The 26376-nt window shown below is 47.3% G+C and overlaps 1 protein-coding gene across 1 annotated transcript in view; it reads right to left on the reverse strand.

The window, feature by feature from the left end:
• Positions 1 to 26376, reverse strand: part of CLPB (caseinolytic mitochondrial matrix peptidase chaperone subunit B) — a 152126-nt gene that overhangs the window by 17507 nt on the left and 108243 nt on the right. Inside the window, exons 6-7 of the mRNA XM_023209529.1 lie at positions 19605 to 19702; positions 6967 to 7081 (exon numbers count right to left, since the gene is read on the reverse strand). Coding sequence (XP_023065297.1) covers positions 6967 to 7081; positions 19605 to 19702 — 213 coding nt within the window. The remainder of the gene's footprint in view (positions 1 to 6966; positions 7082 to 19604; positions 19703 to 26376) is intronic.

Raw genomic sequence — 26376 nt, forward strand, 5'->3', positions numbered from 1 at the left:
GGTTTCAAAGAAGTGACTGCAGAGGTCTCGGAAGGTTCTCTGGAAGAGGCAGGACTGGTGACGGATCATGGAGGATGGGCAGGATTTGAAGAGGTGGCCAGTATGTCAGAGGTGGAGAGACAGGAATGATCATGAGGCGTGTTGGGGTGGGATCAGACTGTGAAGATCTGGAATACTATTTTAGGAGTTCCACCTCAGGCCAGTGGTCTTTCTCATCTCGATCTCTAATGTTCCTACCTAAAATACGACTTTCTCTCTACTTCAGGCCTCAGCAGAAACAGATGGAAGCTGTGCAAATTCACGGACATCAGACTAGCCACTTCTGCTTGCCCAGAAAATGCCCCCTGAGAATCTTGAAAGAGGACTGAGAAAAAGCTCAGTACAACCTCTCTCCTGGGTAAGAGTCTAACTAACTGGCCCAGGATCTCTGGAAAGGTTGGCTATAAAGGGAACCCACAGACCTCATAGGTACTTGAATGCTGGGGATGAAGAGAGAAAAGTGCAAGCTTGGCTAAGCGGGGAGTCCCTGGTATCCTACAGAAAGAGGGAGTTGAGAGTGTGGGTATCTGAGGAAGTGTAGATATTAAAATGGCAAAGGCTAGACTTGTGAATACTATGTATGGACATGTGTGTATGTGTGTTAGGGCAGGGATGAGAGCGGTGACCTGAAAGGAGCCACATTCTTCTAAAAGTTGACTAAATTAAGAGTCTAGGTTGGAAACAAGTTGACTATGAACTGAGTTCAAGCTTCATGGGGTATTTGGGGAAGCAGATATACCCAGGCATCCCCCTACGTGGGTTCCCCAGGGTATCATGTACCTGGGGTTCTGATCCTGCCTTTTCTTTTAAGGTAGCATCCCAGCCCGCAGAGAGCTGCACACTGCCGGGCTGTGCAGTACAAAAACACCATGGAGAATGAGGAATTGAATTATGCCTGGGGCCACCATTCCCCCCTTCTTTTCTAAGAATGCACCTGGGAGAGAGCTCTTTATAATGCCACGCAGACTTCACTGCACAGCTGTCCCTGGTCAATTCTGCCCGACCTAGGGCATGAGTCTGGGGGGGGGCTTCATGTGCGTCCCCTGTGAAGCAGGCGAAATGCCAACTATTAAACAATTACAACTCTGGATATTTCTAATAATATCTGAAGAGAAAAACAGCCAAGCAGATACAGTCCGACAGAATGAAAAATGGTGGTGGCTAGGAAGGACTGGAGAAGGCGGGCCCCAGTGTGTGTGGTTGGCAGGGTGGCTGAGAACCAAGGCTATGGGCCTTGAGGATCCCGTCAGGCCAGAATAAAGGCTGGGACAGAGACCTGGATGGGCCCATGTGGGATGTGGCCATAGGTGTTGTTGCTCAAATTGTGGCCAGCAAACGTATTTACAACCGACTCTGTAACACTTCATTGTCTATAAAGAACTTCTGTAGACATAATTTCATTTCAGCCTTGTGAGGTAAGCAGAGCAGGGGACTTGATTTCCATTTTATAGGTGAGGAAACACGCACACAGAAATTAGGTAACCTGCTTAAGTTTACAGGGGGAAGAAACAAAGACCCTGGGCTTTACCCTCAGCTCTGGCTGAGCCTGAGCCTGCGTTTTACTACGGGAGCTTGGAGAAAGGTCAGCTCTCCTCCTCTGGCTCTCTGCTGCCACAGTACCTCCTCGTACCCTGACTCCCTGGAAAACGTTCTCTGTAATATTCTAATCTGGCCTGCTCAGCCATTCAGCACATGGCCTCAGGAGCCCCTGTCCCCTGACCCTCTCCTGGTCACTGCTCTTGGGCTAGAGATGGTGTCAGGGCCCTCTACACAGGCAGCCCGATTCCCTTGCCTGCCCAGTCCCGTCGCCACGAGCTCCAGCTAGGCTGCTCTGCCTCCCAGCACATAGTACCAGTGGCCACCTGGCTTGTGTTCTGCTTTCTCCTGGCCATGCTTGTCACTACTGGACCATCTGAAAACTCACCTGAAACAGCCCTTTTTGATTCACTCTCTAGATCCACCACACCACATCTAGCCATTAACTTGCAGGCCTGTATTCTCTGGCATGCATTCATCTACAGGGTGGTATAGTGGAGAGGGCAGGAGTTACAGGATCCAGCATGGAGTCCCGCCTCTGTCACTTACCAGCTGACTGACTTTGAATAAAATACTTATTCCTTTCGAGCCTCAGTTTCTTCCTCTATGAAATGGGAACAGTCACATATGCTGTGTCAGCCCCACATGCAGATCAAACAAGTTAATGGTGATGAAAGCAATTTGTAAGTGGCAAGGAGTGGGATACCAATAAGAGTAAAAATAATGGTAGTCATAGCAGCAGCAATGGCAGTTACCATTAGCTTTTGTATTTTACAGTAACTCTTCCATCCTCCTAATAATCTGATAAGTAGGTGTTATCTCCATTTTACGCAGGACACGGAAGCTCAGAGACAGACAGTGTAAGGTGTTTCATCTACCTGTGCCCTTGTATCTGGGGGAGAGGGTGTGCCCCCAATCTGACTGTATTCCATGGGAGCAGGTGCTGGGTGTCCTATTTTCTGAGGACTCTTGAGACTAGCCCAACACTGGTTTAATACTCGCTAACTAAATGAATTATTGGTCTTTCTCGAATCGCAAGCGGGAAAGAACAGGAACTTCAACTCTCATTTTACAGAGAAAAGGAGAAGAGTAAGGCCTAGACTTGAGTCTCTTAGTGCCCCAGGTGGCTACTACCATTCTTGGGTGAAGAAGGCTTCCACTTTCTTCTAAATCCCTCTCCAGGAAGCCTTATGCATTTGTTTAGCAAAAAAGTTCTGTACTAGGTGCAGGGGCACCCATAAAGGGGCCTCAAACAAGGTGTGTGCCATAGAGGTAAAGGCTGCTATGAAAACTGTGGGCTCCAAATGGGATGGGTGCACAGAGGGAAGTATGGGAAGAGCCATTTGTGTCGGCCTGACATTTATGCTTGAAGGGTGAGAGGGAGATTGCCAGCCAGTTGCAGGTATGATGGGACATTCCAGGAAGAAGGCCCCAGTGTGTGCAAAACCAAAAAGGCAAGAGCGGCCTCCTCCTTCCACCCCAGGCCTTTGTTTCTGTCCAGCTTAGGGTTCTAGGGCAGTCTGGGTGGGCTGACTCACCTTTCTTGATAGGTGCCAGGGATATAGTGTCGGAGGTTTTTATAACCTAATCTGGAACAAGTTTGTCACATCTGTGGCATCTTCTAGGGGAACCAGTCCTTCAGAGGGACTCTCATGGTTGAGAGTCATAAAAATGTGTATCAGCAATTTCCTGACGACTGCTTGTAGGTTCGAGGAACATGGTAAGTACTGGACAGGTGCCTATTATTTCTTTGTGTTACAAACATTCCAATTACACTCTTTCAGTTGTTTTAAATATACAATAAAGGGCCTAGGTCTTGAATGCCTCAGCAGGCAACGTGGAAGGGCAGGGCAGTCCAGGCAACGAGAAAGCACAGCAAGTGACTTCAGAAGTAACATGACGTGGGGTGGAACTGCAAGCAGTTTTGTAAGTTAATCACTACAACTCCACAACCCAGGGATGACATGGATGTATTTCTCAGATGAGGATTCAAAGGGAGGGTCCAGAAAGGTACAAAGCTTGGGAAGATTACGTTTTTTGGGCTGGTCAAAGAGGGAAGTGAAGCATGAGATCTGGTGGTGTGCCCTGGTGGCCATACGCAATCCTTCTGTAACAAGAAATACGTGCCATACTCTGGCAGAGCCAAACACGTGAGGTGGCAGAGCTTCCCCAGGGGAGTATGTGGCTTCAGAGGGTCAACTGGGACCAGGTGGACAGAAGCTGGGGACAGGTTCCTGGTCAGAAGGAGCTCTGAGAAAGCTGCCGGGTATGTGCAGGCTGACCTGTGCCCAGGAGAGGCTTCTTAGAGCGGGTCTGGGGAATGGCCTGCCCACTCCAGGGGTCAAAGGTCAAAGAGTATGGCTGTAATGAGCTATTTTATAGTTGTATTCCTAGTATGCTGTGAGCTACCAGAGAGCAGGTGCTGCAGCTTCTCTGTTTTACTTCAGGGCACATCCTAGAGCCCATGAGGGCCTGGGCTATGGGGCTATTCCCTAGAGATGGACAAGGGGCCAGACCAAATTCTTTAATTTGACAAACTGCGCTAAGCATCTACTTTGAGCAGGGTGCTGTGTCAGGAATCGGGAGCACAAAAATGATTAAGTCATGTTATCTCCCCTCAAGGAGCCTGCAGTCAATTGCTCCTGAACTGAGTTAGGCTAAGTAAAAACCAGCCAGTATGTGAGCAATAGGCTGGGGTGGGGTGGGGGAAGGGCCAGAAGGGAAGGATTGCAGGCAGAGAGGGTGGCAGACAAATGCAGGCAGGAAATCAAGAGTATGTGCAGGCAGGCAGAGGCAGGCTGTTGTGGCTGGTGCATGCAGCACAAAGCAGGGAGCGGCAGGAGCAGGCCTGCATGCCAGGTTGGTTAGGGCAGCAAGGAACATGCAAAGGTTTTAAACAGGAGTGGCACTGTTAGATATGTGTTTTGCAAAGATTACTCCAGCTGGTGAGGAGAACTGATTCTAGGGGAAGGAAGGGAGGCAGGGACACCAGTGAAGGAGCTGCCTGGTTCAGATGGGAGACTTGGATACCCTGAGTTAGGGCAGTGATATTAGGAAGAGAGTGGCAAGGCCAGGTGTTTGATCCTTCATGGGCTGTAAGGGGTGAGGGGAAGGGAGGGGCCAAGGAAGCATCTGAGTTTCTATTTAAGAGATCAGTGAATGGTGGTCTCTACACAGATCAGAACACGGGAGATGGGCAGGCTGGGCAGGGGAGGGAGTCTGGTTCTGAATGTGCTGAACAGAGAGCTGGTTGCTTTTCTGAGCAGCATGGTGGCGCGTAGAGGTGCTGAGCTCCCAGGATGTCTGCCCAACAGGGCAGGCAGCCTCCCTTCCTCAGGATCAAGAGCAGCTCTGGATTCTGGAAGGAGAGCCTATCAATGCCAAGGCTCTGGCTTGCAGGTTGTCCTGGTTTGGTTCCAGTGGCCCTAGACCAGAGAGGCCATGAGGGCCTGAGCTGTGGGGCTGACGCTTTATCTCCTCCATTTGTAAGGTGGTAACTGTGCACCAGCCTTGCTAGAGGCCCTGCAGCTGGGGATCACACTGATAAATTCACTGTATTACTTTGCACAAATCAATATCCCAGCACTTACCAGAGGTTGATGTGACCGAAATTGGTTTCAGCCAATTCGTGAGGGTAATAAATGGCCATTTATCAAATCAATTCATTCTGTGGCACTTCTCTGGCTGCCCATCCTCATGGTACCCATGGGGTGCCAGGCTCCATCCAGCCAGTCCCTACCACACATGTGACACTAGCTTGGAGAACTCAGGGAGGCCTGGCCTAGCCTCTAGATCTGCCTCCCTCTCCTGGACCTGCTTCAGTTTGAGGTCTCGAGGTGTTGGGTGCTGCCTGCCTACCATAAGTTCTGACCCAGAGAGTGCGTCATGCTTCAGCTGGACTAGCAGCTGCAACCACCAGGCTGCCTTATTCCCTCATGCTTGGGTTTAGAAGCCTCTGGGAGCTGGTCACAAGGACTGAACATGGCTCTGAACATTATCATCGTGATCCCCAGCTGCAGGGCTTCTCAGCAAGGTGGATGCAGTAACTTCCTTACAAACGGAGGTTAAAAAGCACCAACCCCACAATCCAGGCATACCACACGACCAGGTAGGGCCTTCCTGGGGCAGTGGTATTTTAAACTTCAGCTGAGTGTCAGAATCATCTGAAGAGCCTGTTAACATATAGATCCCAGAATTTTTTATTCCACAGGTGTGGAATCAGCCTGAGATCTGAGTTTTAACAGGTTCCGGCCGGGCGCGGTGGCTCAAGCCTGTAATCCCAGCACTTTGGGAGGCCGAGACGGGCGGATCATGAGGTCAGGAGATCGAGACCATCCTGGCTAACACAGTGAAACCCCGTCTCTACTAAAAAATACAGACAAAAAAAACTAGCCGGGCGAGGTGGCGGGCGCCTGTAGTCCCAGCTACTCGGGAGGCTGAGGCAGGAGAATGGCGTAAACCCGGGAGGCAGAGCTTGCAGTGAACTGAGATCGGGCCACTGCACTCCAGCCTGGGCAAGAGAGCTAGACTCCGTCTCAAAAAAAAAAAAAAACAAAAAACAAAAACAGGTTCCCAGATGATAGTGATGCTGCTGGTCCAGAGACCATGCTTTGAGAACCACTGTGTTGGGGGATACACCTTTGTCTTGGCCTGGCCTGGGGTTCCTCTTCCCTTGCCTCATCTATCTGAAATCAAGCCCAAGGAGTGGTACTTCAGAGTTGGAGAACAAAGATGAGGCCACTGTGTTCAGCAGAACCTTAATTATCTGCTCGTGGGGTCTGCACAGGCTGGAGGGCCATTACATTAGGGGTTACACCACAGGGAGTCTGGCTCCCAAGGATCAAAGTATGGAAATAAGAGCTTCAGTGGTGGAGAAGACACTCAAAAGTTGTTCAGGATATTTTCTATAAATTTAGGCCAGCTGTTGACAAATTATCCGGAAGTGATAGAAGAGTTCCAGGTTGGCAGATGGGGACATAAGTTCTGGCTCAGCTGCTACATTGCTAGTGACAGACAAGCTCCTATCCCTCTTTGGGTCTCAATTCTCCCACTTGAAAAATGGGGTTGAGGGTAGCGGACCAGAGGACGGTCAGAGTTAAATTCTATGCATAGGAAAGCAGCCTCGAGCAAGTGATTTAGGTATTTTGATCTCAGCTTCCTCATCAGTAAAATGGGATTGAGCGGCACAAACCTCAGAGGACTGCTATAAGGATTAAATGACACATGACAAGCACAGAACTTATAACAATGTCTGGCATATAGATAGTACTCAACAAATGCTAACTTTTAATATTATTAACAGCGCCTATCCAGTTTGGTGATGACAGGATGTACACCTCACTGCAGCAGAGCATGAACCACTCTGTCCTTTCTGGCATCCCACATACTCACCAGCACCCACTGTGGCGATGGCGCTCTCCTGGCCAATGATGTGCTCCTTCAGCCGCTGCTCCAGGGGGAAGCGGCGCCGCTCCTCGGCCTCACGCTTCCGCTGCTTCTCTTGGTACTGTGCGGAGAGAGGGCAAATGGTTGAGGGCTGCTGGAACCATAGCACCATAGCTTCATTCTATCCCCCAACTGGGGGAAAACCAGCAGTCCTGCTTCATAGCTTTGGTTCATGGTCGCTGGAGGCTGGTCCAGCCCTTTCTACTTTCCACTCAGGTGGCTGCCACTTAGGGCTCTCAGCTCACTCTGCTGGTAGAGTAAGTACTGCTAGCAGATTACCCTGGCTCTGGAGTCTGACAGAAGACCTGGGTCCAATCCCAGCTTTATCACTGACAAGATGTGCTTATCACCTGGAGCAAGTTATTTCACCTCAGTTTTCTCATTAGCAAACTGAGGATTAAATATTAATATGACGATGTATGTAACAGGCCTAGCATCACGCTTGGCATGGAATAAGTGCTTAATAAGTATAAATTCCTTTCTCTTTCCTCTTGAAAAACGTTTTGATGTTCAAAAGACAGCTATGAATACCCCCCATTTCAACGATGCTGTATTTCTATTAAACATAATTATTCAGCAACTGATGCATGCCCAGCCTTGTGCATGGCCATGATGAAAGGGTGGGGCAGGGGAAGAAGCAGGACTATGCCGTCCCCTGGGAGGTTCCAGTTGATGCTGAGGGTCTGTCATGTCTGGCCCTGAGCTTCATCCACTTCACAAAAGGCAGCAGGAGAAGCCTAAGCTTGGTTACCCATGCAGAAGAGGAGACCCGGGCTTGCCTTCAGGCAGCTCAAAGTCAGGAGATGAGGCACAGCTTGCACAAAAATACTTCGCAACCATCTTCCTCAAGGGTGCAAAGCATGCATCTCCAGCACTGTATCTTTCACTAAAAAACACAAAAACCTACTTGAAAACAAGTTTGGTGAATGTCTGTAAGTCTGTCCCCTAAATCAATTATGAGCTCCCCAAGGACAGGCCCTATGTTTGACTCACTGCTATTTCTAGCATGCGTCCTGGCAATAGTGGGGCATCTGGTGAGTGTTTGCAAAAATGACAGATACAAAGAGGAGAGAATTAACAGCTAGATGGAGTGGCGCAGGAGTAGAGAAAGGAAGGACACATAAGTGTGGAACATCTATTGGGGGGCTTTCTGGGGAACAGGAGGCTTGAAGAAGCTGGAGGAGGACTGGGCCAGGAGGGAGCCGTGGGACTGTCTGGAGAACAGGCAGGGAGGAGTGAGGGCAGGGTCCTGATGGTAGAGTATTTGTGAAGGTTGGGAGCTGGAGGGGAAGGAAGCAGATCTTGAACCGGAAAGGACTGACCAGGTCTTCAGGAGGTTCCTTTTCCCCAAGCCTGTCACACTAACATCTTTCTGGAAAGACAGCTGTCAAAGTCAGGCCCTGTCACAAAAGTTGTGGTTGCAGATTGCTCCTGCTGGCAGAGAGGATAAAAAACACCTACTGCTTGGGCAGTGTTTTCCTGTTACAGTAGTGACCTTGACAGAAGTTAAAAAAAATAAATAGCAAACAATCCAATTTTGGCTGTTGCTATCAGTCTATACTGAAAGCTCCCATCAGTCCTGGGGTTTCATACGGAGCAATAATTCGGCGCCAATCCCAGCGGAGTGACACTTGCCGGCTGGAATCCAGAGTGTCACTGTGCAGCTCCCTCAGGCGCCACATACATCACTTGGCTCTGCCGACTGCAGCCATAGATCTGCTTTTTCCTCCTCCCTGCCCACCCAGCCCCACTCAGCACTTAGGTCCACTGGGCTGGAGGCTCTGATGGTGAGATGCATACATACTAGCTGGGACAGTGCTGACTTGCAGTAGGGCAGACCATGGAAGGAGCCTAAAGGGACAGAAGCTGGCTTGCAAGGGTTTGTTGGGTCAGTTTCCCCACTTCCCTTCAGTGATGAGTCCCAGAGTATGCCTGCCTCTGGGCCTTCGCTGACACTATTACCCCACTACAAAGGTCTTCTCTCTTCCCACCAACCTCCAATGTGGTACTGTCTAGGGAGTCTGTTGTAAGGCTTTGTACCTACCCCAGGCCCTGGGACCTCTGGTGCACTTAAATAACTTCCTGTTTGTCTCTCCTTCCTGGATCATGAGGTCACTGGTTACAAGACCATGTTTATTCATCTCTATAGTTCCAGCGCCTAGCAAAGGGCCTGGCTCACAGCAGGCATCAATTTGTGTTGCTAACTGAATAAAGGTGACTACCGTTTGCGGAATGGCTGCTGTATGCCAGGCACTGTACTCAGCACCTTACACACAGCGTCTGCTTTAATTATTTCAGCTGTCTCCATCTGAGGTTTGGCTCTTCTTTTGGCTCACAGTGAGGCAAGTTGTGCAGAAAAGCACGCTTTGCTCCAGACAGACCTGAGTTCACCCCTCAACTTCATCTACTTCCTAGCTAGCTGCACTTGAGGAAGTTAAGCTCTCAGAATCTTAGTTTTCTTCATTAAAACACAGGATAGCATTGACAGTTTTAGCTTTTAGGATCCTTGTGGAATGCCACAAGGTGAGGATTAAATGAGATAATGCATTAATATATAAGTTCTTAGCAGAGTCTCTGGCACATAGCATTAAGAGGTAGTCTGAGTGACCAAAATGGCTACCTTCTACCTAACCCTTATTTTATTAAGCCTTTGATAAATGTGACTCCTCTTCTCCTTCACTGCATTTTGATAACAGACTGTCTAATCTAGTGACTTTTTTGTTTTTGGCACTGCAATCCTTTAACTAATTTAATTGTAGGTGGAATTCCACAGAGGAAAGGAAGAGTTACTCTGGCTCAAGCAGAAGCCAGGAGCCAAGTCCACTTGGTTGCTGCCACTGCCCCAGAGGCGGCTCTCAAGACTCCATCTCTAGGAACCCTAGGTCTGCAGCGTGCAGTCTCAACACTCACCCGGCTCTAGAGGTGCCTCCACTGACTGAGGCGGCTCATCTTTGCTGTCAGCTTTCCTTACATGATAGAGAATTCCACCTCTGGGTACTTTCCACCCATTGGTCTGTGGGGCCTCACAGAACGTATCTTTTCCCTTTGCCATAGGCAAAGTCTAACATAACTTTTCTTTCCACTTTGTTGATTTGGGTATGACCAGTGTGGCCTCCCTAAGTCTTCTCTGGGGAAACACTTCTACTTCCTGTAACTCTTCTTCAGTGTCATGGTCTTAGGTTGTTTGGTATTCCTGTTTATTTCTTGGGCAAAGGAAAGGACTCTTGACTTCTATGGAGGTGACAGGTGGGGTGGGGAAAGTTATACCGTGAACTGGTTAGTTTTCCAGGAGGTTTCTAGATGGTCTTGGGAAAGATTCAAACCATGGCCTAAATCTCAGCACATTCTGATTCTCCCCAGCCTAGAGTCCCAAATATCTATGCCAATTCAGAAAAACCTCAGAAACTGGATCAGACTTCTTGATAAAAATGTAAAGGACACTGAGATTAAGCCATGCAGGCAGAAGATTACTGCTTCATGTTCTTTTACCAATGCTTAACATAGAGTTTGTGCTAAAAAACATAGGAAATGAATGACTGACTTTTCATATATATATATATATATATATATATACATTTTGAGACAGAGTCTTACTCTATCGCCAAGGCTGGAGTACAGTACAGTGGCACTGTGTTGGCTCACTGCGACCTCCGTCTCCCGGGTTCAAGCAATTCTCCTGCCTCAGCCTCCCAAGTAGCTGGGATTACAGGCGCCTGCCACCACGTCCAGCTAGTTTTTATATTTTTAGTAGAGATTGGGTTTCCCCCCATGTTGGCCAGGCTGGTCTTGAACTCCTGACCTCAGGTGATCCACCCGTCTTGGCCTCCCAAAGTGCTGGGATTACAGGTGTGAGCAACCGCACCCAGCAATGATTGACTTTTAAAGATCCGAGCCATGTGCCCAGCCTTATGAAAGGTTAGCCAGTGGAGTGAACTAGAGAAGGAAAAATATTTGATATGTATATATTCTATTTGAAGGAGAGGAGAAAGAAGGATGGGAGGAGCTTGGTAAGGGCTCTATAAATACAGGCTACTATTGTTCCTGTCTTTGGGGAGATGGGGAGGAAGGCTACAAAACCAAGTTCAAGGCTCTGCTCTGATAGGGACCCACTAGAGGAGAAGAGAAGGCAGGAATTCAGCCTGCAGAAGCAGAGGGCACTGAGCTGAGAGAGGTACTGTAAAGGAGCCACCCAGAAGAGCAGGAGTGGGAGACTGAGCATCTTCTTAATAAAAGCCACACACAATTAGCTTCAGAAGCCCTCACCTGGAGCCATCAGCGACCAGCTTCCCATGCTGCATCTTGGCTGGATAATCGCAGTCACTGGTTTCCATCAGTCTTGATTTAATATGGCACCCCTCCTGGCTGTGAGTGCATTTACAGGAAAGGGCTGGGAGGCCGAGGCGAAGCCTAGCTGGGCTCGCTCTGTTTAGAGGTAGGTGGCTGCGCTGAGTGGCTCTGCGGGGGAGGGTTACAGAAGGGATATGGCAGGCGTCCCAACTGTTGGGCATCCCTCAGGGCAGAGGTGTGACAGTGAACCTGGCAGTGTGTTCACTGAGGGGGCAGCTGTGGTAGGGGTAGGGGGTAGGCAGAACAAAACCCTGGGCACGAATGGGAAGGTAGGTATGGAGGGGGAAGAGAAGAGAGGCCAAGCTGCAGTTTGTCTCTCAAGGGGAGGTCAGGTCTATACAGTCCACCTGCTACTCATAAATAAACTCAGGTATGCCCCATGCTCCTGAGTCCCTGACTCAGATGGTAACTCACATCATAGTCGGGGCTTCTACCATGCCCTGAAATGGTATGACACAGAGGCCTGGGAAGGGAGGTCAACAAAGGGAATGAGGGGATAACAGATGAGATGGTCGGGGCAGGGATGATGATGGAGAAAGCCTGGAGGAGGAGAATGATAAAAGAGGAGCCCAGGAGTGCCAACAAAGAAGTCTAGGGGATGCAGAGCACATGGGAACACAAGACTGGGAGATGAGAGAGGCACCCAAGGAATTTGAAAGTCTCTTAAACAAGTCCACAAAGTACACATCCCTGTAGAGGAAGGCTGAACACAAAGCAGGTGTCAGCCCCGTCACACTTGGTAATCACTAGGTCGGCATCCCAGATTCCATTCTCCTCTCTTCCAGTCCATCCTCCTTTTGCTGCTAAAGCCAATGTTTTAAACATGTAAATCTGATCATGTCACTCCTCTGCAAATAGCTAGGTGGATCAGAGACAAGACTGATGAGAGAAGGTTACGAAGGGCGAAGAGTGGCTAAAGTGAGAAAATGAGTTTGTGCTCATCTCAGGTGGAACTCCTGACCTCAGGTGATCCACCCGTCTTGGCCTCCCAAAGTGTTGGGATTATAGGCGTGAGGCACCATGCCCAACAATGATTGACTTTTAAAGACATGAGCTATGTGCCCAGCCTTGTGAAAGGCTAGCCAGTGGAGTAAGCTAGAGAAGAAAAATACTTGATATGTATATATTCTATTTGGAGGAGAAGAGAAAGAAGGATGGGAGGAGCTTGGTAAGGGCTCTACAAATACAGGCTACTACAGGCATCATATCAAAGGGATGTGATGTTGATTTACTTCATAACTGGTAGTCTTAACTTCAATCACTAGGTTAAGGTGGCGGCTGCCAGGTTTCTTCACTGTTATTTTTCCCTTTGTAATTAAAAAGTATCTTGTGGGGAGAGACTTTGACACTGTGTAAATATCCTGTTACTCCTCAAACTTCAACTCATTAATTTTAGCATTCACTGATTTGGGACTGGCTGTTTTAATCCTCATAGCCCTATTAAGTTGATAGTATCATCATCTCCATTATACAGAGATGAAGTAAATTCAAGCAAGGTTCCACTGGCAGCAAGTGTACAGACAGAACACTAACCCTTGCAGTCTGATTCCAAAGCCTGCACCATCCACCTGGAGATAAGGAAAGACTTGCCTTCAGGGAGTTCAGTCTGTTTAGGAAGATGAGACTTAAAACAGAAATTTTCTATCTGTTAGAAGTATTAATGCTTCTAGTAAAGGGCAACTTGATACATTTATTGAAAATAAACCCCACAGGGTGTTCTTGCCAGAAATGCATAATCTTGAATTTAATCACAATGAAACAGCAGATAAACCCAAATTGAGGGACATTCTACAAAATAACAAACCTGCACTTGTTAAAATGTCAAGGTCAGCCGGGCGCAGTGGCTCACACCAGCAATCCCAGCACTTTGGGAGACCGAGGTGGGCAGATCACGAGGTCAAGAGATCAAGACCATTCTGGCCAACATAGTGAAACCTCGTCTCAACTAAAAATACAAAAATTAGCTAGGCATGGTAGTGGGCGCCTGTAGTCCCAGCTACTCTGGAGGCTGAGGCAGGAGAATTTCTTGAACCCAGGAGGAGGACGTCGCAGTGAACTGAGATCACACCACCGCACTCCAGCTTGGTGACAGGGCGAGACTCCATCTCAAAAAAAAAAAAAAAAAAAAAAAAGTCAAGGTCATAAAAGTCAAGGAAAGACTGAGGAACCATTCCACATTATTATGTTTTATTTTTCCTTTTGATTTCCACATCATAACGTTTGGATCATTCCAGATTAAAGAAGGTTAAAGAGACATGACAACCGAATGTAACTTGGATTTTGAAACCGTCTTTTCTTGTAAAGAGAATTATTAGGATAACTTGTGAGATCGGAATAACATCTGTAGATTAGTATTAATCAATATTAATGCCCTGATTTTGATGATTATATTGAGGTTCTATAAGAAAATGTCCTCTTTTTTTGGGAGATGCATACAAATATTTAGGGGTAAAGGGACATCATGTGTAAACTTAAATCATTCAGAAAAAAATTATATATATATCCTTCTATGTATTAGTTATGTACATAAAAATAAAGCAAGTATGATAAGATGTTAACAGTTGGGAATCTAAGTGAAGGATTTATAGGAATTAATTGTACTATCTCTAAACTTATGCAAAAATAAAAGTTAAAAATATCAGGATAATGCCTACCCTTGGGGGATGAGTCAGGAAGGGAGTCTGAGGCAGGCTTTTGGGGTACTTCTAACAGTCTATTTCTCGATAAGGTATGTCTTGTTTGTGAAAATACAGTGAGCTATACATTCCTGATATGTGTATCTTACACAAGTATATTTCAATAAAAAGCTTTTAAAAGTTAAAAAGAAGGCCAGGCATGGTGGCTCATGCCTATAATCCCAGCACTTTGGGAGGCCAAGGCGGGGAGATCACTTGAGGCCAAGAGTTTGAGACCAGCCTGGCCAACATGGTGAAACCTCGTCTCTACTAAAAATACAAAAATTAGCCGGTTGTGGTGTGGCCCCCTATAATCCCAGCTACTGGGGAGGCTGAGGCAGGAGAATCGCTTGAACCTGGAAGGTAGAGGTTGCAGTGAGCTGAGACCGTGCCACTGCACTCGAGCCTGGGCGACACAGCAGGACTCCGTCTCAAAAAAAGAAAAAAATAAAAATAAATAAAAGTTAAAAAAAAGAGAAAGAGAAAGTTGGTCCCTAAAAAGCACTTAGCACTGTCTGGCCCATACCATAGTAAGCCACAGGGCCAAGTACAGAGCCAGGCACATGGCAAGCTGGCACCTGTAATGAGAGGCAAAGCACAGAATGGGTTGAGCAAGGCTGAGGGGAGGAAGAACATAACCCTCCTACCCTCCTGTGTGCTCCTCCTCTCCCCTCCTGCAGGGCTGCACTCAGCTCTGAGAGGAGCACCCAGGCTCTCAGCCTGGAATGCGGGCCCAGGGGAGCCTCACATCCCCAGCTGCCCCTGAAGCAAATGAAAAAATATAGAGATAGGAAATGTGCTTGTGATGCTGTCACTGGGATATGCATATAAAATATATAGGATAGGCCTATCTGCCTAATATTCCTGCCAATGCATTCTTTGGGTGTGATTAAAATGAGTAATAAATTCCTCGTGAGTCTCAGTGCAGTGAGGATTGGGAGTGGAGATGCAGGCTGGCACGAGCACGTTCCCCTCAGCTGAATATTCATCATGGCATAGCTCCACATATTTTTGTTTTATCTGCTATCATGTCAACAGAGATGTATTTCTACCTCTCCTTCGTCTCTTAGTTAAGACATGAAAATGGTCCTGGCTTTAAGTATTAAACTCTCCATCTATGAAAATCCTTCAAAGTGAGATTACAGGCTACCTCCTCTTTGAAGCTTGCCCTGCTCTCTCTGCCAGGAGGTGATCCACGCTTTCTTGGAAACTCTACCAACTCTGCGAACCCTCCTAAGACAAATCAGTCTGCAGGTATCAGAGCTAAGAGTGCCTGCCTCTCCCCCAGCCAGATGGCAAACTCAGGGATGGGGCTGGGCCTCATCACCTCTGGATATTCTCAGGGGGGTCTAAGGAGGCTTCGGCGCAGAGAATGCTGAAAGAACTGAGGACGCCAACAGTGAGGCACACATCATTCAGACCACTTAAGGTGACAGAGATTCTGGGGTAAATGACGCATTTTAAAGGGCAGAATTAACTAAAAAATTAGGCTTATGGATAATTTTAAATGGAAAAATCACCGATAATATTAAGTGAATAAAAAGCAAATTCCAAATATAGAATAGGATCGTAACTCCTTCGGGCCAAGTAGGAAACAAAAGTGTCTGATAATCAAGGACATAATATAAGAGGGAATGGGGGGCCCTGTGGCTGGACAGTGCACACTCCCAATCTCCAAGGCATTACAATCACATTTTTGGAAAACTCTGGGTGGCTATATAAAATGTGGCTGCCAGTTTGAGAACTCCTGGTATATATGGTGGACTGTCAACCACATTTTTTTTAAAAAGGCCATCTATATAACTATACATAGATATGATCCTGAGAAGGCTAATACCATATCATAAGAGGAAACCTATTGTTCAATTCCTAATAGTCACTTATAACAACTTGGTTTTCTGTAAATCATCTGCTTGCTTTCCTGCGGCTTCAGTTTTCCCATCTGTGAAACAGGGGTAACAAGAACTACTTCACAGATTTGCTACGGGATTAGAAAAAATATATATTTGAGCACCTGGCACAGTACCTAGATGCATTTGATAAAAACAGTATCTATTATTGTTATAATTAATTAAAAATATTAATAGTGGTTATGTCTTGGTAGGAGGGCTACAGTCTTTGAATTAAATTCAGCTCAGTTGTCATCTCTTCCAGGAGGTCTTCCTTGATAAGTTATACCACTGATGACTCAGTGGTGTCATGGTTTACTTGCCCGTCTCCCTATCAGACTGTAGCTCCTTCAGTGTTTTACTCACTGTAGCCCTTGAGTGTTTTACTCATCAGCCTTCTTCCCATCTAGCCCAGAGTCTGGCACATAGATGTCATTCATAAATATGTACTATATTATTTCTCTTTATTTTACTTTTCTGTATCTCTCAAACTTCTATCATGAGACATATGACTTTAACACAAGTTTTCTATGAGCATAATTTGACTACAGAGTGGTAGGTGGAGGTGGAGGAGGCTGAGCTGGGTGGCAGGGGGATTGTGAGCGGACAGAAGGGGAACCAGATAAGATCAGAGTGTAGGAACCCGTGTCTAGACAAACAGCCAGGAGATGAGGCCCAGGCTGGAGCTTCAGCAGCCTCCAGGCCTGAGTCATTATGTTACAGATGCAGGGCCTGAACTCAGAGGCAGTTGCTTCTTACTTACTGGCAGAGGGAGAAGAAACCAGGTCTAAAATGGTGTTCTTCCCACAAAAGCCTGCCTCACAATTTTGAAGAGGAAGATTTTGGCAGTTTGGAGGAAAAATGCAGAACAGAATGAATGGGTGACCAAGCAGATGCTGAACCAACTGAGAGAAAGCCAATGCTGCTGACATCCAGTGAGGGCTGAGGGGTGCTTCACATAGGTAGAATTTGATGGGACAGCAAAGCAATTAGGTGGAGATGCTCAGTGGACACATTCAGAATGGAGAGAGTCCAGACTGGATGAAGGGATAAAATGCACAGAGGTGACAACAGATGAAATGGTCTTCCAGCTGAGAGCTACGGAATCCCTGGACTGGCTCCAAGTGGTTTTCTTAGCCTCTAAGGCAGCGCCTCCACGGTGGGTCAGCTGTGTTAGGGCTCTTCCCTGAAGCTGCTGCCCAATAAGCCTACCCACTGTGGCTCTGCCATGGAACAAATCTCATTCCCTCTCACCCAGAGCTGTTCCTGTGCTCTTCCTCTTCTGGCCAGATGCCCTATTACCATCAGCTTTCTCTCATGGCACAGTTCCTCTCGCCACCCTACTGCCCTTCTCTGCACAGATTCTAAGAGATCAATGTCTACTTCGAATATGGTGCCTATAATTGCCCTCCATGCTCCAGAAGGGTCTGACTGGCACAGGGGATTGCAGCCGCCATTTGTTCACTCTGGACATTAGCCCTGTAACAACGTGGCCAACATCAAGCCACTTCCCTTGGGCAGCTAAATTTTGTGAAGGGTCCTTCAGTGGGCCTAACCCTCCACCAGCACTGGCACTAAGGGGGCCTGTTGTCTTGCTTCAGTGGCCAGATCACTGCCTGCTCTGTCACAGAAGTTCAAAAGCCACAGGTACTCTTGGCCAAGTCCAGGGCTGGTCTCTCAGGGGAAAGGAACTGGGCTTGAAAGGGGAGCTGAGGATGAGAGTGCAGTCCCTAAGGTTAGGCGCAACAGTGCTGAGGGACTTCCTTAAGGCACTTGGGGAAGTTGACCCAACCTCCCGACCTGCTCCTACGATAGAAAAATGATCCAACCTCCCGACCTGCTCCTAGGATAGAAAAATCTGAACAAAAGGAGAGAAGCACTTGCCCTCTGAAATTTAGTAGTTCTTTCTGGTCACAAGGGCCCCCTGGGGATGGGTTGTGAAAAGCTAGTCACCCTTCCTAATTCCTTCCTTTCTCCAGGAGAAACTACTGCAAGACAGTTACTAAAATTACCAGGGAGGCAAACTCTGTATGGTTGATGTTGATTACCAAATATTTCCAGCTCTCCCATTCTAGGCACATGGTAGGATTACTCTTCTTGGCCCCCTTATGATTGGTTTGAAACATGGGATTAGTTCTGGCCAATGAATAGTGAGTGGAAGGAAAGGATCCTCCTTCTAGGCTGAGCATTTAACTATGGATGTAAGACCCTTCAGAGCATCCTTTTCCCTCTGACAAGCAACCAGCAACATTCCAGGGGGTGGCTGCTCTGCCTGCTGGGATCCCTAAGTGCCTAGGATGAATAGAGCCTGCCCTCATCCACAACCACAAGGAACATGTAACATAAGGCAAAAATAAATCTTATTTTGTTTCGTTTTAAACCACTGAAATTTGGGGTTGTTACAATAGCATAATCTAGCTTATCCTGACTGATCCATATACAATCATACGTTGCCTAGAACCTTAGAAACCATTTAGTACAATGTTTTCATATCACAGAAGACTGAGCTTTAATGAGGGGAAGTGCTAGCCCAAGCTCACACGGGCAGTGAGTGGTGAAGCTAGGATCAGAACCCACATCTCTTCAGTCTCATTCCAGGAAGCTAAGTGCTTAGACTTAAGACAGAGAATATTTGCCACTAGGTGGGACCTGCCACACTGAATCATCTCAAGGTACTTCAGCCAATTTGTGGATACCAGACTCCTTGATGTTGGAAAGGGCACAAGAGTAAAAGTAAAAAACCTGGTCTTTGCAGTCCCTGTCCTGTCACCGAACCTACCACATGACCTGTAGTCAAGCCTATTATGTTCAGTTTTGATGCTAACTCACTCTGGGACCAAAGGCAAGCCACATCACAGCCCTGGGCTCCAGTTTCTCCAGGAGTAAAATAAGTCAGCTGATTTAGGTTTCAGAGATTGAAACTTGTGGCAACAGCAGAGTCCCCTCAGAGACTTCCCCAGGAGGGAAGGGCAGGCCACGTGGGCAGTGCTCTAGTCCGTCTCTCTCCTTCTACTTGAACAACTCAATTTTCCTCTGATTTACTGGCTTATGCTTTTGTAAGATTTCCCATCACTGGACTTGATTTCTAAAGTCCCTGCCAGCTCTGAGATTTTGTGATTCTAGTTCTAGTTCTGTCCAGCACTTCCTGAGTTACTTAGACTTGTTTTCAGGGAGTTCAAAAGTTTGGTTGGGAAGACAGAATTAGAATAGAGGATTTTTTGGCTCAGATTCTATACTAGGCTTTCTGGAGTTTGCATGGAGGGGAGGGGAGGGGTGAGGGAACAGTTCTAGAAAGAGTGATGCTGGGAAAAGATGGTTTGATGAGGCTGTAGAATATATGAGGCCTAGGAAAAATACGACTAAAATCTTTGCTTGGGCTAAAGATTTTGTCTGGCTAGCACCCCTCCTCTGAAAAGGACCTGGGAGACCCATCACTTCATAAACCAAATTTAAAGGTAATGCTCAGCAGCCAGAAGTGGCCAAGGCCACTCCCTGGTCATGATAGGCGCAACTTCCTATTCTTGATGAGACTGGAGGCTGGATTTGTATTTAAACAGATAATAATCACCTAAGGAGAAGTGGCCTTTGGTGTAAAGCCTGACATAATTTAATGAGTGAAGGATTAAATGATGCATGGAGTGTCCACAGGCCTCCTCCCTTCCCTGAGACTTACCTTGGCTTCAGAAGTCCTCAGAAGCTTCATCACTTCCCCTTCTCGGGCATAATCCAAGGGCGTGTGTCCCATTTCATTCCTCTGCAGGGGGTTGGCTCCTGGCAAGAGAAGGATAAAAAGTCAGAGGCTCTATGAATGATCAGTGGAACCTCAGCCTTCCCTTGGAGGTGGCTTAGGGCTCTGATTTCTATGTTGAGAATGTCCATGGACACCTACAAATGGTGGAAAAACATGGGACTGGGGCTCCTACATGTGCATGCACACATGTTCCATAACATACTCCATACACGCAGATGCGTTGTACATACACAAATACACACAGCTGAACATGCTAACACAGTATGCCAAACAACTACACAGGTTAATATACCCCAGCACAAATACATGTAAACACACAATTTCAAACATGTATTCATTAAAATGTCCATATTTTCCGGGTTCACGCCATTCTCCTGCCTCAACCTCCCAAGTCGCTGGGAGTACAGGCACCCACCACCACGCCCGGCTAATTTTTTGGAGAGATGGGGTTTCACCATGTTAGCCAGGATGGTCTCAATCTCCTGACCTTGTGATCTGCCCACCTGAAGCCAAGGTAAGTCTCAGGGAAGGGAGGAGGCCTGTGGACACTCCATGCATCATTTAATCCTTCACTCATTAAATTATGTCAGGCTTTACACCAAAGGCCACTTCTCCTTAAGTGATTATTATCTGTTTAAATACAAATCCAGCCCCCAGTCTCCTCAAGAATAGGAAGCTGCCCCTATCAGCATACAGATAAACATTCATTCATGAAGCCATATAAAGGGTTCCTTTCTAAAGCAGAGAATATCCCAAATAACAATTAAATGGTTCCCCTTCTTTCTGTTTTCTGCTGCTCTCCTTTTATGCGCTCTTCCCTCTGGGCATTTCCTATCTGTCTGAGTCAGCTGAGACCTCTGGAAAGGCATGGGCACCACCAGCAACCTGTCTATGCCACTCTAGCTGTTGGTGGTTGAGTGTGTGTGGCTGGGCATTTCCTCCAATCATTAGTTCCTGTGACTTAAGGACAAAGACTTTGAGTATGACAAAAAGAAGGGGTTAGCTTGGGGCCATGTATCTACCTTGTCTCTAAGTACTGGCAGCTGACAAGCCTGTATAAAGTGTCTACTTTGTGCCAGCCTTGGCAGTTATGGAGGAAAGGTCACTCTGACTCTCTGTGCTGTCACAGCCTTCCCAAAGCCCACGTCTAAGCACCTCACTCTCTTCTTCAAAAACCATCCATTCTATTCAAGTCGGCAGACCCTGAATGAATGGGGCCTGAGGATGCAGAAGAATCAGATCTGGCCCTGCCCTAAAGTCACTCCTCTCAAGGCAGGAAGACAGAAACATAATTAGAAAACTGCTTTGTACACAGCAGATGCTCAATAAATGTGTGTTACACAGAACATTAAGGTAATAATTATCTAGTATTTTTTGAGCTTCTCTCTTGCTCAGCAAGTACTGTCTGAATAAAAGAAGGTTAAGACTCAGTCCCTGCCAAAGGATATAATGGGCTGGCTGGGAAACCAATTAGCACAGGGTATGGCTCAGGGTGGGTGTCCAACCACTGTTGATGGACAGTAAAAACCAGTGTTTCTCAATCCAGTATGTGAAAACATTTATATCATGATACAGAAGTATTCCTATTCTACTTAAAAAGTTTTTTTAATTAAAAAAAATTTTTTTGGGCGGGTGCAGTGGCTCACGCCTATAATCCCAGCACTTTGGGAGGCCGAGGCAGGCAGATCACAAGGTCAGGAGATTGAGACCATCCTGGCTAACACGGTGAAACCCTGTCTCTCCAAAAACTTAGCCGGGAGTGGTGGTGGGTGCCTGTAGTCCCAGCTACTCGAGAGGCTGAGGCAGGAGAATGGCATGAACCCGGTAGGCGGAACTTGCAGTGAGCGGAGATTGCACCACTGTGCTCCAGCCTGGGTGACAGAGCGAGACTCCATCTCAAAAAATACAAAAACAAAAACAAATGTTTAGGAGACAAGATCTCACTATGTTGCCCAGGCTAGTCTTGAATTCCTGGGCTCAAGCAATCCTCCTGCCTTGGCCTCCCAAAGTGCTGGGATTACAGGTGTGGGGCCACCGTACCCAGCCACAAGTCTCTACTTCTTCTTTTCTTATTTTTTATTTTTATTTTTTTTTTGAGACAGGGTCTCACTCTATTGCCCAAGCTGGAGTGCAGTGGCACGATCTCTGCTCACTGCAACCTCCACCTCCTGAGATCAAGCAATTCTCCACCTCAGCCTCCTGATCACAGGCATGTGCCACGATGCCTGGCTAATTTTTGTATTTTTTGTAGAGATGGAGGTTTCACCATGTTGGCCAGGCTGGTCTCAAATCCCTGACCTCAGGTGATCCTTCCATTTTGGCCTCCCAGAGTGCTGGGATTATAGGTGTGAGCCACCATGCCCAGCCACAGTCTCTACTTCTTAAAAGACCCTATCAACTTATGAACAACAGTAACAATTTATTAAGCATTTACATGTGGCTGTCTGCCTGAGTGGCAGAGGAAGTGGATAAAGCTCTATAGAGATGTGGGAGGTGGAGGGGGAAGGGGCAGGCCATAGGAAATACAATCCAGGTGAAGGAAATTTTTATTATCAATAAGAAAAAACTAATTTTTTGTACACAGTATTACCTTCTAACAGGAATTTAGTGCAGAATATTGACAAATACATTGTTTTTTATTAAGATACAATTCACATACCATAAAATTAAACCTTCCAAAGTATACAATTCAAGGCCGGGCACAGTGGTTCATGCCTGTAATCCCAGCACTTTGGGAGGCCAAGGTGGGCAGATCACTTCAGGCCAGGAGTTCGAGACCAGCCTGGCCAACATGGTGAAACCCCATCTCTACTAAAAAAAAAAAAAAAAAAAAAAAAAAATTAGCCGGGCATGGGGGCACATGCTGGTAATCCCAGCTACTTGGAAGGCCGAAGCACGAGAACTGCATGAACCCAGGAGGCAGAGGTTGCAGTGACCTGGGATCATGCCACTGCACTCCAGCCTGGGCAACAGACTTGTCTACAAAATGGGAAGGAAAGGAAATGAAGTATACAATTCAGTGGTTTAAAATATACCATTCCAGAACATTTTCACCCTCCTCCAGAAGAAATCCCCTATCTATTATCAGACAGTCCCCCTACCCCCAGCCCCGGCAAACATTAGTTTACTTTCTTTTTTTTTTTTTTTTTTTTTTTTTTGAGACGGAGTCTGGCTCTGTCGCCCAGGCTGGAGTGCAGTGGCCGGATCTCAGCTCACTGCAAGCTCCGCCTCCCGGGTTCACGCCATTCTCCTGCCTCAGCCTCCTGGGTAGCTGGGACTACCACCTCGCCCGGCTAGTTTTTTATATTTTTTAGTAGAGACGGGGTTTCACTGTGTTAGCCAGGATGGTCTCGATCTCCTGACCTTGTGATCCACCCGTCTCGGCCTCCCAAAGTGCTGGGATTACAGGCTTGAGCCACCGCGCCCGGCCTAGTTTACTTTCTGTCTATGGATTTGCCTATGCTGGATACTTCCTATGAATGGAGTTGCATAATATGTGGCCTTTTGTGTCTGACTTCTTCAAGCTTACCAGAATGTTTTCAAGGTTCATCCATGTGTTAGCATGGCTGAATAATACTCCATTCTGTGGATATACTACATTTTGTTTATCTATCAGGTGATGATGGACATTTAAGCTATTTCCCCTTTTTGGCTATGATATAAACAGCGCCATGAACATTCACACACGAGTCTTTGTGTAGATGTATGTTTTCATGTCTCCTGGGCAGACCATTGGAGTCATGATGTAATAATAGTAACACTGCTATTTACTGAGCAATTACTCTGTGCCAGGCACTGTGCTCGGTACTTTCTATATATTTTATCAGTTAATCCTCACAACTACCCTGAGGGATAGGAATTAAAATCCCCAAGCTACAGGCTCAGAAAAGTGAAATAACTAGCCCAAGGCCACAAAGCTAGCTTTACTTGCTTGAACTAGGAGTAAAAACCACCCCCAGGTTTTCCTAACTCCAATTCTCTACTCTCACGAGGGTGACCACAATATACCCCTGACGAAAAAGCCTTCAGCTGGCCTTTGCTTTCAGGACAAAGTGCAACCTCCCTAGGAAGAAGTGTGCCTGTGGTCTTCCTAACTACTGGGCAAGTCCTCAGAAGCTCAGTCAGAGCCTCATCCTTTCTTTCAATTTTGTTGGCACTTACTGGGCACCTTCTATCTGCAAGCTTCTGTGTGCAGGATAATGAAGGACTGGCAGAGCCAATGAACAGTTTCCTTCTTTATATTTCACGACTGTTCTATAGCAACTGATACCTTGAACACTCTCCCCTGTGAGTTCTATAAAACCACTTTTCAAGTTTTCTTTCCACTCTTGTGACCATTTCTTCTGTCTCTTTTGCAGACTCTTTAATAACCTTAAAGACTTCCTGTCTTTAAGATTATTAGGTGCTACCTAGAGTTCAAGTCCAGCACAATTCCACCTCTCCAGGAGCTCATGGGGACAAGAGATCACAGGCTGAGTGTCATCAGTGTGCTGAAGGACGGACAGGCAGCACTGTGGGGCTCAGGAAGGAACAAAGTGCTCAGGGACTTGTTAGCCTAGCCCAGCCTTCCTGGCCCAGCCCCGCTGAGCTGCTTTCTCTGGCACTCAACACTGAGGGGCTCTGCAAGGGCTGAGGGGCCAGTGGCAGAGAGCATCCTCCCCTCCCCCCAGAGCTAAACCACAGCGGAGGCAGAAAGGGAGCTGCAAAGAAGCAGTGGAAAGGTCTCTCCTTTCTTAGACAGCCTCAAGGGGAGCTTTGTCACTAGACATGAGCTGCAGTGGAAGGGAGGGTTAGGGAGAGACCTCTGGAAGGGGAAGAATGACAGAGTAGAAAAATGGTTAGGAGGAAAGAAATGGCAGAGAGAAGAGGAGGGGGAAGAGGAGAGAAGGTGACAGAGGAAGACAGTGGAAGAATGAACAGAGAGTGAGATTAGCCTCTTCAAACAAGTGCTGTCAGTGATCTATATTTGCTTACAGAATGAAAAATGTGTGCCATAAACATTGGCCACTGAGTAATTTCTAGTAGGAGTCGTGTCACTTCTCATAAAGGATGGGATGGGGACAGGTAGGACATCTCTGCACCTGGGCCAGACAGTACAGGGGCTCCTTTTAAAGCAGTACTGCACCTGTCTCCAGCCCAGGAGGCTCTCAGGTCAGGCTCCACCTGACCACTCATGGGGAAGGCTCCCCAAGGTTCCGGAGCCTCAGGGCAGCATGTCTGCCCCCACTTTAGGAAGGCTGAGGCGGGGGGGGGGTACCGTGGATAGTGTCCATCTAATATTAGGACCTCAGCCCTTCACCCTCACTCTGACTTGACTAATTGCTGTAATAATTGATAGAACCTGACTTCTACCACTGATCGATTTCACCTCTATGGCCACAAACCATTACACTCCAATAAATAATCACATTGGGCCTCACCCGCCTGCCCTCTCCAGGGGCATCAGGATGGCCCGTGCCCTGGCCTGACCTCCCCTTGCCTCCCACCCAGGGCCCCATCGGGCCGAGCAGCTGGTCTAGAGGGCCAGGCCTCCGGGAGCAAGTGAAAGGGCTGGATGGAGGTGGGGAGTGCTAATCGCAGGCCATCCGTCACTTCCCACTGGCTGTCTGGGGCTGGGGCAAACACCTGGAGCACCCCAGGCAGTGTGGTACAGGACCCCTCCCCTCCTCTCCCTCTCCAGATTAGTGTGTCCCAGCTTATAATATTTGATAAATAGCAGACTGGCTTCCTGGCAGCACTGCTGCGGCTGCGTCTGCCCGCTACAGCTGTGGAAGGTCACTCATTGGGGAAATATGTTTCTGTCAGTGGTATTGAAAAAAGTTTAGTGGAGTGACAGGCCTCAATTTTTCAAATTTTATTAACTCCATCCTCTTAACCATTTGTCTTGAATTCCTTCAGATTCTGGGGGATCTGTCAATAGGGCCTGGGCCAGGAAAGTCGTGTTGGGGCGGGGGGTGGGTGGTCGTGGGGCTGATGCTGATTGGTGCCACTATGGCTGGTTTGGACCTCATCACCCAGGGCAAGGTAAAGCAGTGGCAATGCTGTCGGTGAGAGTGAAGGCCTGGCTCACTGGTGCTGAGAGAGCCCACTCCTCTTCTCTGTTTCAGTACCTGCCTTTGATTTGACACAATTATTGACTCTCCAAGTGGAAAAATGGTGAGTTCTTCTAATTCCCTAAGAAGATACTTCCTTCTACTAATCTCAAACGGGTGGTCACTCTGGCTCCTCTGAATGTACCCAGTACCCAGCCCCAAGCTCATGGCTCTCCCAGGGGTGTCCCCCATTTAACTGAGGGCAGATTTTTCACATATGAGCCCCAGATTCTCTCACCAACTCTACTTCCATCTTGGTTCTGAAAACATCTGTTCATCTTTTAAGACTCAGTCCAGGCTTCTCCTCCAGGAAGCCTTGTTTTCCTTCCACCGTAAGTTGGGTACCATCCTCTCTGCTCCCATAGGTCTTCTGGCTTCCATCTTACTGCATTGGTCACCCTGCATTAAAATCTGTCTCATCTAAGACTGAGAGTTCTTATAAGTCAGACACTGTGTTTGATACACTGCTATATATCCTTGCATGGGATGGGAACTCAATAATATTTGCCAGATGACTGAATCATATTCTCTCCAGGTGCCATCTTCTGAGGCCACACAGAACATGGCTGTTCTTTCTGCCCCAGGAGAACCTTTCTGATAGC

The sequence above is a fragment of the Piliocolobus tephrosceles genome, chromosome 13 (assembly GCF_002776525.5).
Source record: "Piliocolobus tephrosceles isolate RC106 chromosome 13, ASM277652v3, whole genome shotgun sequence".
Lineage (NCBI taxonomy): Eukaryota > Metazoa > Chordata > Mammalia > Primates > Cercopithecidae > Piliocolobus > Piliocolobus tephrosceles.